The sequence below is a fragment of the Neodiprion virginianus genome, chromosome 1, assembly GCF_021901495.1.
Source record: "Neodiprion virginianus isolate iyNeoVirg1 chromosome 1, iyNeoVirg1.1, whole genome shotgun sequence".
Lineage (NCBI taxonomy): Eukaryota > Metazoa > Arthropoda > Insecta > Hymenoptera > Diprionidae > Neodiprion > Neodiprion virginianus.
Genome location: NC_060877.1, coordinates 4,549,648 through 4,562,282, shown reverse-complemented (window position 1 = coordinate 4,562,282; position 12,635 = coordinate 4,549,648). Strand labels below are relative to the sequence as shown.

At 35.8% G+C, this 12,635-nt stretch overlaps 4 protein-coding genes across 7 annotated transcripts; 2 read left to right on the top strand and 2 right to left on the bottom strand.

Annotated features, from left to right (window-relative positions):
- The first annotated feature begins 2,010 nt into the window (after positions 1-2,010).
- LOC124308110 (pre-mRNA-splicing factor 18) lies at positions 2,011-4,176 on the top strand. Its single transcript, XM_046770488.1, has 4 exons — positions 2,011-2,408; positions 2,551-2,835; positions 2,989-3,417; positions 3,567-4,176. The coding sequence occupies exons 1-4, from the start codon at positions 2,346-2,348 to the stop codon at positions 3,804-3,806; spliced, it is 1,017 nt and encodes a 338-aa protein (XP_046626444.1). The 5' UTR covers positions 2,011-2,345; the 3' UTR covers positions 3,807-4,176.
- Positions 4,177-4,293: 117 nt separating this feature from the next.
- LOC124308117 (pyrroline-5-carboxylate reductase 1, mitochondrial) lies at positions 4,294-7,458 on the bottom strand. 2 transcript variants are annotated; one of them, XM_046770507.1, is made up of 7 exons: positions 7,316-7,458; positions 7,145-7,222; positions 6,822-7,078; positions 6,598-6,679; positions 4,897-5,036; positions 4,604-4,815; positions 4,294-4,515 (listed from the first exon to the last, which is right to left on the bottom strand). In XM_046770507.1, the coding sequence occupies exons 1-7, from the start codon at positions 7,341-7,343 to the stop codon at positions 4,452-4,454; spliced, it is 861 nt and encodes a 286-aa protein (XP_046626463.1). In that variant the 5' UTR covers positions 7,344-7,458; the 3' UTR covers positions 4,294-4,451. The 2 variants fall into 2 exon arrangements, with proteins under 2 accessions (XP_046626463.1, XP_046626454.1); XM_046770498.1 differs by having other exon boundaries at positions 7,145-7,237; positions 7,316-7,420.
- On the top strand, positions 5,106-6,600 carry LOC124308157 (zinc finger MIZ domain-containing protein 2-like). 3 transcript variants are annotated; one of them, XR_006908931.1, is made up of 5 exons: positions 5,106-5,502; positions 5,582-5,638; positions 5,719-5,894; positions 6,002-6,121; positions 6,249-6,600. XR_006908931.1 is itself a non-coding variant. In XM_046770571.1 (5 exons), coding segments are annotated over exons 2-5 (534 nt in total). In that variant the 5' UTR covers positions 5,371-5,502; positions 5,582-5,637; the 3' UTR covers positions 6,463-6,600. The 3 variants fall into 3 exon arrangements, 2 of the variants coding, with proteins under 2 accessions (XP_046626527.1, XP_046626536.1); XM_046770571.1 differs by having other exon boundaries at positions 5,371-5,502; positions 5,979-6,121; XM_046770580.1 differs by having other exon boundaries at positions 5,373-5,502; positions 5,582-5,894; positions 5,979-6,121.
- Positions 7,459-7,617: 159 nt separating the features above from the next.
- Positions 7,618-12,425, bottom strand: LOC124303039 (uncharacterized). Its single transcript, XM_046759758.1, has 13 exons — positions 12,290-12,425; positions 11,819-12,072; positions 11,525-11,606; positions 11,196-11,332; positions 10,817-11,028; positions 10,579-10,645; positions 9,561-9,651; positions 9,263-9,376; positions 8,921-9,174; positions 8,772-8,853; positions 8,520-8,659; positions 8,182-8,393; positions 7,618-8,112 (listed from the first exon to the last, which is right to left on the bottom strand). The coding sequence occupies exons 1-13, from the start codon at positions 12,384-12,386 to the stop codon at positions 8,049-8,051; spliced, it is 1,806 nt and encodes a 601-aa protein (XP_046615714.1). The 5' UTR covers positions 12,387-12,425; the 3' UTR covers positions 7,618-8,048.
- Positions 12,426-12,635: the final 210 nt, after the last annotated feature.

The window sequence follows — 12,635 nt, the reverse complement described above, 5'->3', positions numbered from 1 at the left end:
TGCGAATTAATTACCGATCAGTTTTATAGATAAAACTTTGCATAATGCAGGAGAATTTGAAGCTATTAATACTGATTTTTATTACTCCGATCGTTTCGATTTGTTGCAGTTTTTTTTTTTTTTTTGTATCTGTCATAAAAAAAAAATTTGATATCCATGTTACTCCAGATTTCGATGATGGGTCAATGCAGCGTTATCTATAATTATATGGATGAATGGCCTATGATTTGATCCTGTTATGTATTAGGTAATAATTGATACTTTGAGACAACAGAATATGGAGTGAAATGACACATGCATCCTTAGGAAGCTACTGCATCGACACCATAATCAATAATGATAATATATTTATTATTCCAATTGTCTTCGAAACATCTCGCAATTTTCTCCTAACTGACTAACAAGTGAATCTCGGAGAAACAATAATATAACATATTAAACGATATGTCATATTACTGGTGGAGCATGTTCGAGTGACGATATAAACTTTTAATACACGGAGATCAGTTCATTACAATATAAATATATATATAAAAAATATATACGTATATTTATGGTAGACATGCAATGTTTCCTCCTGATAACAATTAGAAACGCATTAAATAAAAAAACATCTCACACATATAATTTGCCTACATTTTTCGTATGTGTACCTCATTTCGCAAGCACTTGTCAAGCCGCAACATGTTGCTGCAATAATTAACGCCACAGCACGTGTCGATCATCGCGAGATTCCTGTTAATTAAAATCGAGTACTTATACCTACGAAAAAACGTGACTCACCCTTGTCGCTCATGGAACTTGGAAGCAACCACATGCTGTTGGCGTTGTGGCGTTGGTTGGCGTTGTTGACTTACGACTTTCGATGCTTCTGGTCCATTCCGCCACAAAACAATACCATCGGCGTCAATTCGCTTTTAAACGTACATCCACACGCGCCACGTACACTTTGCAACGGATTCCAGTAACGGCAAATACGGATAATACAATCGGCATTATCGTCGAACAAATTCAAGTACTGAACATTCGAGATTCCAACGAACATTTCAAACGAACGCGACAAAACACAATCGCACCCGTGACAAAATGCGATCGTAACTGTAACAAAACACGATCGCAGCCGCGACGCCGCGGCGTATCAAAATATTAAAACGCGTAGTAAACCTGACCCGGTTATGTTTACCAACAAACAACCAACCCAGTCGTTCGATTGATAGAAAATATAGAAACTTATTCTCACAAATGAACACGACTTTTTCCATGACTTAAAACGTCGGCCCATTCGATTCTGCACGCTGCATTTTATTAACAAATAATTAAAGCACGACGTATGTACGTATGTCGCATACCTGCCGATCAATCTACACACCTCGGAGCGTCGCGTCCGATCGCCGATTGTTTTCAATACTCAGCGTACTTCACTTCGTCGCCTGTTATATTATGACGAATCAAAGACACGACAGGGCATGGCCAGTTAGTTTTTTCCACCTGATTATGTTGTAGAAAATGTATGCTGACAAACTTTATAGAAATTATCAGAGGCATTCAGTAAACCGCGTACGCACTATTCTTGAGACGTCGCGTGTCTGATTGCCTCTTATTTTTGTCGTACTGCAGAAAAATAATAAACGCACGACTGTTTGGGCATAAATAAATAAATAGTTCTGAAGTCACATTTTTACCGGCAAATATATCATTGATGATGGTCAAACTATTATTTTGTTTCACTTGTCATAGCCGAACCAACGAACGGATTTCCCGTCGATTGAAATTATACGGCCAGATGCGCGCAGCGTACGTACAGCTACACTGGCCAATTCTGTCGGTCAAATTTTGGCTTAGGATAATAAATAACTCCTAAAAATGTAGTCTGTACATCGATATTCCATTTCAACTTTCTACTTTCAGTTATTTACATTTCGAAAAAAACTGGCAAGTCGCTATACCTACTTACGAAATACGTGTGCGACAGTTTCATATGATATTATGTTTTGCTCCTTGTCGATTTACTTGCTCATTATGCTATCCTGCCATCTAGTGCTATAAGAAAATAACTTTGTTTCGCCCTATCCATAAACAATGAACGTAGTTCGCTTACGCCATCTCTTTAAGATTTAGACAAACTAAATCAGCAAATCAGCTGTTTCGTGAAAAACAGAAATAGCCAAGAAGTTGTAATTGTTCTGTTTTGATTTTTGATTATTACGTTTCTAAAACAATTTTTAGAAAATTTGCAATGTTTTAAAACCATATATTGCACATCTGCTTATAAATAAACATAATAATAAGAAAAATTTCAAAACAATTCACATTGCCCCACAAATCTATCGCACAAATCGTTTGCGATGGATATTTTGAAGGCAGAAATAATGAAAAAAAGGAAACAGCTGGAGGACAGTAATATTTTGGTAGGTGAGAAGTAAGTCCTTAGATTTGCAGTCATTATATGAACCGTATTCTTCGTATCTTCTGTAAATCGATTACATGCAGTTTTCAGGTGAATGTAGAATAACCTAAAATTTTAACGATTGTCATATGATCCCGATACAGCATAACAATAAGAAATACTTTCGCCGTGGAGAACTAGCAGCAAAGGAACAAGAAGAATACTTGGAAAAGTATGGACACAAAAAGGACACGGTCAAATCCGACGTCAGCGATCACTCAGCGGATTCTGTAGCGAACAATGGTCAGGAGCATTTAGCCTTGTCAAGGCCCGAAGTCATACGACGATTACGTGAACGGGGAGAACCGGTATTATTATTTGGTGAATCGGAGCTAGAAGCATTCAGAAGACTAAGAAAACGGGAAATACTTGAACCAGAAGTAAACAAGGTATGAGAAAGTTAATCGTTAAAAGTAAAAATCAACGATACAGTTAAAATTGCCATGTAAATGATTTTGGGGTTGATGTAAAATTCTCTGAGGGAATGCTTGATGTTGGTTTTTCTATTGTTGTTTTAACACTGCTCTTCGTTTGTCTCCCAGGGATTCCGTAATGATTTCCAAGAAGCTATGGAACAGGTTGACCAGGCATACCTTGATGAAATATTCGAATCGTCGAAACCGCAAGACGGAGAAGGTAAAGGCGATGTACACGTACCTGATGAAGGTGTGACCTATGACGATATACAGAAGATGTCTGCCAACCTGAATTGTGGGGACAGGGAATACGACATGAATGTTATCACTCAGTTTTTACAATTCCTTGTAAAAATGTGGGGCAATCAGTTGAACAGTAGAGCTGCTATGGAAAAGAATAGCACTAGAGGAAAAATGGCTAGTGCTACATATGCTCAAACCCGAGAATACCTCAAACCCCTACTCAGAAAGTTGAAAAACAAGTCTCTACCTGAAGATATTACTGACAGTTTAACTGAAATAGTTAAACACCTTCTTGAGCGCAATTACATACTGGTAAATATGTCATGCTAGTTTAGAAAAGTGAATTAATGACGTATATTTTTCCTAATTTATCATCGAATCAACTTGACTCTCCATGATTAATGATAATGTGAATATAGCTGAAAATATGGATAATTTCAAATTGTGTCTATTCATTTCAGGCAAGCGATGCATATCTTCAAATGGCTATCGGAAACTCTCCTTGGCCAATTGGTGTGACCATGGTTGGTATTCATGCTCGTACCGGTCGTGAAAAAATTTTCTCCAAAAATGTTGCTCATGTGATGAACGACGAGACGCAGCGTAAGTATATACAGGCACTCAAGAGATTAATGACTAAATGCCAGGAATATTATCCTACGGATCCATCTCGATGCGTAGAATATGCAAAAACAAACTGAACTGTGTATGTACGTATGAAAATATATCTCAACTTTTGTATTACCTTGTATGTCATTGTAAATATATTTAATTTCAATAGATTAATAAATATTATATTACTTTAACTGTAAAGGATCTGGACTTGACTTCATGTGAATCAAATACACCTATAAATCGACGTAGTTTGGCATGTTTAGAAAAGTATATTGCAGATCAATCTATGTACTAGATCGGTCCTTATTTTGGACTTTTTCGAATTTCCACCAAACTACCCCCAAATTCGTTCCCAATAAATAAACGAATAAATAAAATTCTCTTTAAAAGGTTTCAGTTTGCGGGACTAAATATTTGCCAAAAACTCTATAAATGTCAGAAATTTCTAATTTGGGGTGAAAAATCGAAAAAGTATAAAATAAGGAGGATCCTAATATGTATGTATAAACAGATTTGATCTGGTCCATAAATTATTACTTCCCAGTTAACTTTGTCAATAAAGAAGTCAAGACAAAACGTGATACACGAAATCTTATAAATCATCTTTGAATTTCGATCAATTTATTTTCTACACATCTATCATTTATATTATTTTTCTTGTTATTCGGCAAAAGGATTTGATATAAATTATTGCATAGCAAGTTTATAACTTCCCATAACGAATCATATATCTATTTTTTGTCTAATTCCGATGATCGTTGTACAGCTGCTACAACAGCATTCATCAGTGCTGCTCTATAATAGACAAAAAAGCAAATATACGGTATATTTGAACTGAAGTTGAATGAAATTTTAATTTCTCCATTTCTCCAGTTAAACTTACCTAACACCGCCGTTTTCAATAGCATGTACTCCACAAATTGTTATACCACCTGGTGAACAGACTTCATCCTTGAGTTGTCCAGGATGTTTTTTAGTTTGCAGTAGCATTTTAGAAGCACCATAAAAACTTTGCCCAGCAAATTTTATGGCCAAATCTCTTGGGACTCCCATTCTAACAGCTCCGTCAGCTAACGCCTCAATCATTACATATACCTGCGAATAAATAAAACAAGTTTATTCATAATATGATATGAGCTGATGCATTTCAAAATCACTTCTAAAGGATCGACTTACGTAAGCTGGGCCAGCACCAGAGAGTCCTGTTATAGGATTTATTAGGTCTTCCGGTACTTGCTCACAGATTCCAATACTTGACATTATTGTTGTGACAAGATCTGCATCTTGCTTTGTTGCTCCATGACCACAGGCGAACACTAAAAAAGGAACTTTATGATTAACTGTCCATTGACCCGTATCAACTACAGAATAGTTATTTACTTTATTTTACAGTTTCTATGAAAATCAATCAGATTGGGCAGATAGAGTTTAAATGCTCTGAAATTGAAATATAACTATAAGGTCTCGAGGGATGGCGACACCTATCCCCTCGAATATTGTACTTGCCCAAAAAAAAATGTAAGAATTATTGTTCAACCTGCAGTGTATGTGTATGTCCATCAGCACTGCCTAACTTGGGTAGCTGGCGAGTTTAGGTAGCAAATTAAGTATACAAAAGTTCTACACTCTTGTTAGTAAAGGTATTTACCTGGGCGTGGTGTGGGTCTTTTTTTCCTGTGTCTAATTTGTCTAACCTTTTGTGTTTATGCTACATTAGTGGGTAACCAGCAGAGAGTAGTTGATAAGTCGAGTGTCATACCAAAAGTTCACTGCAACGTTTAGGTAAAGGTCAAATACTGAGTTGATTTTCAGTTTCTTATTTTTCCTCTGTATAATCTATGTTTTGATTTTTATTTTACAGTGGATTATATTCAGTCGAGGTGCATGTCGACAGTTCAATAGCGTCGCATATTTGAAAGTAAAATACTGGGAATTGATTTTCAAGTTCTGTTTTTTTCCTCTGTATAATTGATCTGTGCTTTCGTTTTTATTCAACAGTGTTTGATCAGTTAAGTTGGAAGGAAAGTATAGAAAAACTTTTGCTCGAAGGGATAGTATCGAAAGAAAAAAGCATGGCCAGAATAACGAAAATATTGAGCACCAACACTCCTAATAACAGAATCCAATCTGAGATTAATCAAGATACGTTGGAGCTGGAAGTAATGGAGGTGGAGGTAAGATACTGATTGAACAACATGTCTTCGTGGTGTAGTGAAATGTATGCCAGGTGCACAATAAGTAACAACTCGATCTCTCAGCTACCACTAAAATGCCCTCTCAGTTTGACTCGGATCACGATACCTGCACGGGGCTGTAATTGTGAACATATACAATGCTTCGATTTGCAATATTATGTAATGCTGAACTACAAAGTTAAGTCATGGAAGTGTCCTATATGCAAGTAAGTTTATTCAGAATTTGGAAACGGTTTTACCTATTCGTAGAATTGTTTTACAAACAGCTACTTATTACAGCAAGAAAATTTTGTTTTTCGTTAGTGTTTGAAATCGTGTATTTCCCGTTTTTAGTAAAAATGTTGGACTTAAAGACTTGAGCGTGGACGAGTACATATTTGAAATTTTGGAGATTACTACGAGCATGTCGGATGTTGAAAGGGTAGTAATAGATTTAACAGCTCGCTGGAAAATAAAGATTTCAAAACCGAATGTTATAGATTTAACATCTGAGGGAGACAAGGACTGCCAAATTATACACTCAATAGTCAATTTAAGTTTAGAATGAAATGCTTTCAACGGCTTCGAAACAATTTCCAATCGAAACGGTGTAATATGTAAATGTTGGCATATTTCGATTAGAACGATTTTTGTGGCATTATGTATGTACCTGCCCAATCTAAAATTGATTTCATTTCTTTACCAGTAGCACCGGCTCCAACCATTAATGCCATATTTGGCATAGTTCTGATTATTTTTGCCTTTGGTATAATCGGTAAGATTACCTAAAAAAAATTTATAATAAATAATATATTTTACAAATTATACAAGTATGTAAGATGAAACAAATGTATGATAAAACCACATAGTGTAATATTGGTTTTATAAATTATGTATTCAATAAAACATGCTTGAAATTGCACGAACCTCCTCAAGTTTTGCCAACGATACTCCAGCTAACACCGAAACAAATAATTTTTCACCAATATTTAAAGAACCCAAATTTTGTTTAAGAGATTCCATTGCCTCTTTCAAAGATCCAGGTTTCACAAGGAGAAATATGGTATCTGTTTTTTGCACTACCTCAGCATTATTGGCGGATATATTTACACCCATTTCACGCCAATTTTCTTGCAACAATTTAACTGGCTCTGATACATGAAGTTTCGAAGCTTCCACTAAGCCTAGTAATCATATGAAATTGATTATTGAATTAAATCTACAGTCAGTGACTTGAGAAGTAATCTCACCATTGTTAATGATGCCATGGCCAATAGCTCTCGCAATGTTACCGCCTCCAATGAAGCCAATATCCTTCTTTAGAGTGGCTACACAGAATAAAACTATACTGTATATATCACAGTAGAATATAAGTAACACAAATACCATTATAGTTATTATAAAAAGATTGAACAGTTTACCAGAAATGCATTCGACGGTAGATTCCATGACACAATCTAGTTTTGTGGTACAACTGTGAGGACAGAAAACTTTGAAACGACTGTGAGCGTTTGATGTGGGAATAGTTAGCAATGACCATGACAGCTATTCGCAACCAAACTGTCCATTTGCCAAGATGTTCAGCCAAAAGAAAACAAGCTTAATATAGACTTACATTATTTTGCATAAGCTAGAAAATTTTACCTATCACTATGTTCTAAATTATTCTCACTTTCCTCAGTAGTAAATGGTAATGTATGAACTCATACGTGAACACTCAATATGGAATTGTGCTTTTTATTAATAAACATTTAAAAAAGCAGGTACAAACATTTTTTAGTTAAGCGCATTCAATTTATATAAGAACAGAGCTATTACAAGGTGTCTTACATTAATACGCAGAAAAATGAGTTGGCAGAGTACGTAGAAAAATATTTTGCCAATAAAACTCTGACCAAATGGGTAAAGAGAAAAATACTACCCCTACCTCATTTTTTTTCAATAGAGTTAATTTTAGTTGAACACGCACTTACTCTGCCCTTTTGCATTATCTTGTGACTCACGCAGCATTAAGATGATAACCCATTCGCATTTCACACAAAATTCACATACTTTATCAGGTCACATATTATGCACAAATTAAACAAATTTCTCAGTACATGACTCACAAATAGGTTCATCTTGATATGTACATCCTTATTTTCCAGGAGTACTTTATTTATTAGTAATTTCTTCCGATCTCTTAACTGCTTCTTCAATTGCATCCATAAGCGCGGCTCTGAAAATTGAATAATCGTTATAAAACGGCATTGAATAAAATGCAAAAAATCAAAAAAGTTAGGCTCACCTAACGCCTGACTTTTCCATGGCATGCAGGCCACGAATAGATGTACCACCAGGAGAACAGACTTGATCTTTTAATTCACCTGGATGCTTCCCAGTTTCAAGTACCATTTTTGCAGATCCGTACATAGTCTGTGCGGCAAATTTAATCGCTAAATCTCGTGGCACACCCATTTTTACTGCACCATCAGCTAATGCCTCGATCATAATGTACATCTGAGAAATGGGAGAATACTTTTATTAAGTAGTCATGGTAATAAATCTGGACACAATTTCAATTTGTTATTTTCCGAATTGAAAGCACAACGTGAAAATAAGCGTATATTTAGATGAGATACTAACATAGGCAGGACCGCATCCTACGAGGCCGCTAGCTGCATTGAGCTGCAATTCAGGTATGAAGTTACACATTCCAAGCCCGGACATTATGGTCTTTACAGAGGCTATATCTTCCTCCGTCACGCTACTGTCTCCACTGAATACTGTAAACAAGAAATGAAAATTATTTTCTGAATTCTTAGGTAAGTACAAAAATACATTTGCTTTCTTGCTCAACAGAATTTGTTCCGTTAACAATATGAAGCTGTTACTTGCCTGCGCAACCCTCTCCAATTAACAAAGGCATATTCAAAGTCGACCGTATTATTCTGGCCCCAGGTACGACAGGCAGGATCACCTGAAATTAACAAATATTTTTTAGAATGATTGTTCTCATGTATATATCATTACAAAATGCACTTTACCTTTTTTAAAACTGACAAAGGTATCCCAGCCAGAACGGAAATGAATAATTTGTCTCGCACTGGTACTGACAAAGTATTCTTTATGCCAGTGGCTGCTGCATTCAAAGCGGTTGTTTTCACGGACAGAAATATGATATCACAATTTTCCACAACTATTCCATTTTCGTTAGTTACTTTTGTCCCCAAATCCAGCCATGGTTTTTGCATCGGTTCGTAAGGTTCTGCTACATATATACTGGGTGGTTCGACAAGCTCTATTTTCAGAAAATAAAGTCTATGATCAATAAAGTTCTTAGAGCAAATGACATAATATTAATTAGTATAATTTATTTGTATACTTACTACTTTTTAATATCCCATTGCCGATAGCTCTAGCAATATTTCCCCCGCCTATAAATCCGATACACCCTACTGTGCTCTTTGATGAGAATTTGCGCGATAGATTAATGAAATTTGCTAAAAAAAAAAAAAATAAACGTTAATGATAATTCAACAAATTAGCAATTACTGAACTTAAACATAGATGCAAATTTTTCGTTAAATAGGCCAAGTTTACGAGTGAATGTATGCTGATGACACAGGCATACGAAATTGCATGCGAAATAGAATAATCCCATAAGTATATAATGTCGTAATTTACCGTTTTCATATCTCAGGGCATAACTGCAACAAGAACACACCTTCCTCAAAATTAAACTTGATGACATCATGTCGAAATAGCGTTTGACAAATTCAACCAATCAAAAATACAAAACTATATCCTATATATCAAATAAGAAAGGCAACAGTTTAATTGATGCAGAGCGAAATATATTCGGTGCAAAATCGCGTTCCTATTCTGAAATCATACTCGGCCGTGTGCCATTAATTACGTAATAAATAAAAGACTATTACGACTGCACAGTGCTCCGTATTTATACCGGCCGCGTTTACGAATTAGACGCACGTGGCTGCTCTACTTGTCAGTTCAACGTAACTGGAAGGACTAAGTTCATGAAATCGAATTCTGTGCTGCGCAATGGGTCTTTATTATCTTCCGAATATGTTTGTTGACTCGAAAAGCTTAGGAATTTCGCCGGCAATGAATCAGCTGACGCGATGATGCATCGATGCGCCGATGCGCAAATAGCAACGTGAGTTCGGCCAACAATGTATGCCATGTACAATGTATGCACATGACACATACATAAATACCTCCGCTGAATTTGAACTCGTTACAATTTCCAACTAGACCTTCCGCGGACTTTGTCACCAAATTTTACAGTGCTAAATAGACTATTTACATTATATTTAACAGGAATCTCACAATTTATGCATACTCATGCCTAGTCATACATAATCTGCAGCTGGTAATAATATTTGACTTATGGGAAGTAAAAACACTTTTACACGCAACACAAATTTAGTACTGGTTTGAAAATCTAAGGAATCCTGTGAATTAAGTGATGTCTACATCAAATACATCTCAACTTCCGATTCAATCTCAACATTTTTTTCAACCATCGGAAGTTTGATAATGTTCATAGTCTACGATACTTACATGTAATTATATCATATGACATCAAGTTATAATAATCAACATGAAATTATGCACTAGAAATTTGCTAGCGATTTTCATTTATTCTCTTCCCAACAATGTACATTCTACAAAGTCGTTACTTAGGCATGGAAGACAACTCATCTGATCTAGTTACTGCTGCTTCAATCGCGTTCATTAACGATCCCCTTAAATGACAGAACGAAATATGCAAGGCTGAATTACATTTTACATCATTGTTATGTAATTTATAAATGGTGTTGAAGGAAATTTAAACCAGTATGAAATAGGAAGAAAATGATACATTCTTCAAAGCGAGACAGTCAGACAATTAGTCAAAAAAGATTTAGTGTTCATACCTGATGCCACCTTGTTCTAGAGCATGAATTCCTCTAATTGTTGTGCCAGCTGGAGAGCAAACTTCATCTTTCAACTGGCCTGGATGCCGTCCTGTTTCTAATATCATTTTACCGGCTCCTACTAAAACTTGAGCAGCAAATTTTGTGGCCATCGGACGTGGGACACCCATTCTTACAGCGCCATCGGAAAGAGCTTCGGTTATCAAATACGCCTTTATGGAAAGATAGCCAAGAGTTATATTAGAACTACAATCTAGTCTAAGATAAATTTGTCAACTTATATTGAAAAACATGTTTTCCCAGTTATAAAATAGTCATATGATAAGTCTGATGTAAGTTTCTAGTACAAAAAAATAATAAACACTGTTACATTACATACATAGGCAGGACCAGAACCTGACAGTCCACCAACAGCATTCATTAGAGTTTCTGGTATGCTCTCGCTGATTCCCACATGTGAAAATAATGCATTTACCAAAATTTCGTCGTTAGCAGTTGTTCCTTTAGAACAGTAGACTGAAAATAAAATGAATGACATTGTGGTAATGAACGTTTCAATACTACAATCCTAGACCAAATTTCGTATCAAAACACAATAACAAAAATTTGTTAATTAACATGATTCATAATTGTTGTAACAATGATACATGGGGGTGTAGCAAGCTAGATGATGGCTATTTTATTCAAATTCAACTGGGTAATACATACCAGTGATACCCTCCCCGACCATCATAGGTGTATTCGGCATTGATCTAATAACTCTCGGTTGCTGCACAATGCGTTCTAATTTCTGGAATACATACCTGATTATGTTAATAGTAAATAAAAATAAAATCAACATAAAAACTAAACATAGACATTGGTTCATAGGTTTAAAGAAAAAGTTCAAAGTCTCAACTGCTTGTAAAACTGATAAATTTGACGATTGCTGTTATTTGTTTTAAAGTGAAAATCTATTTCACTAAGATTTTACTATTTCACAGTCTTACTTTTCCTACTTACTGTCTGAAGAACCTCAAGAGTCACGCCAACAAGTACGGACACATACAATTTGCTTGGAGGGCATTTAGTTATAGTTTTAGCAATACCAGCTAAAGCATCATCCAGCATTTGTGGTTTCATTGCAAGAAATATGACATCAGTATTTTCCACAACCTCTCCATTTTTCAGTGTTGCATGAGCCCCTAGATCGCTCCAGAAACCAAGCGTTCTGGTCGTTCTCCCAGATACCCAGACGTTATCAGCTTTCAATACGCCTATGCATGTGGGTATCAAAATATTTAACTCAAGACTTGTACTACTGTACACTTGCCTAATATTTATGAATACTACACAATCAACATTGATGTTTATTGGTACTAAAGCGTAATCATGTATGAACACCGTTGTCTATTTGCTGCATAATCTGATGGCTGTGTGAAACGGTAAACTGGTATAGAATTATTCATTTTTAATTCAAAACTTGTACTGTACCTCTTCTTATGAGACCAGCACCAATGGCACTAGCCATATTTCCACCACCGATAAACCCAACTCTAAGGGACGTCAAATCTTGAGATACTTCTGCCATGATGCTTGTATATCAGTTTATGAATAGTTCAGTGACGGGCTGAAATAATTTCAAATCAAATTGAGACATAGTAGGTTTTCCAATAAGTGTCAATGAACCACATAACCCTAATGTAAACTGACTCAGGAGAATAAAATCCTGGGCTGGTGTTAGCTCCTATTACTTCACTGCAACAATTCAACGAATCAAATGAGCAAGTAGGTATTCTCCTTTGTTACAAAAGACAAATTTCCGTTGCCGAAAAATCGC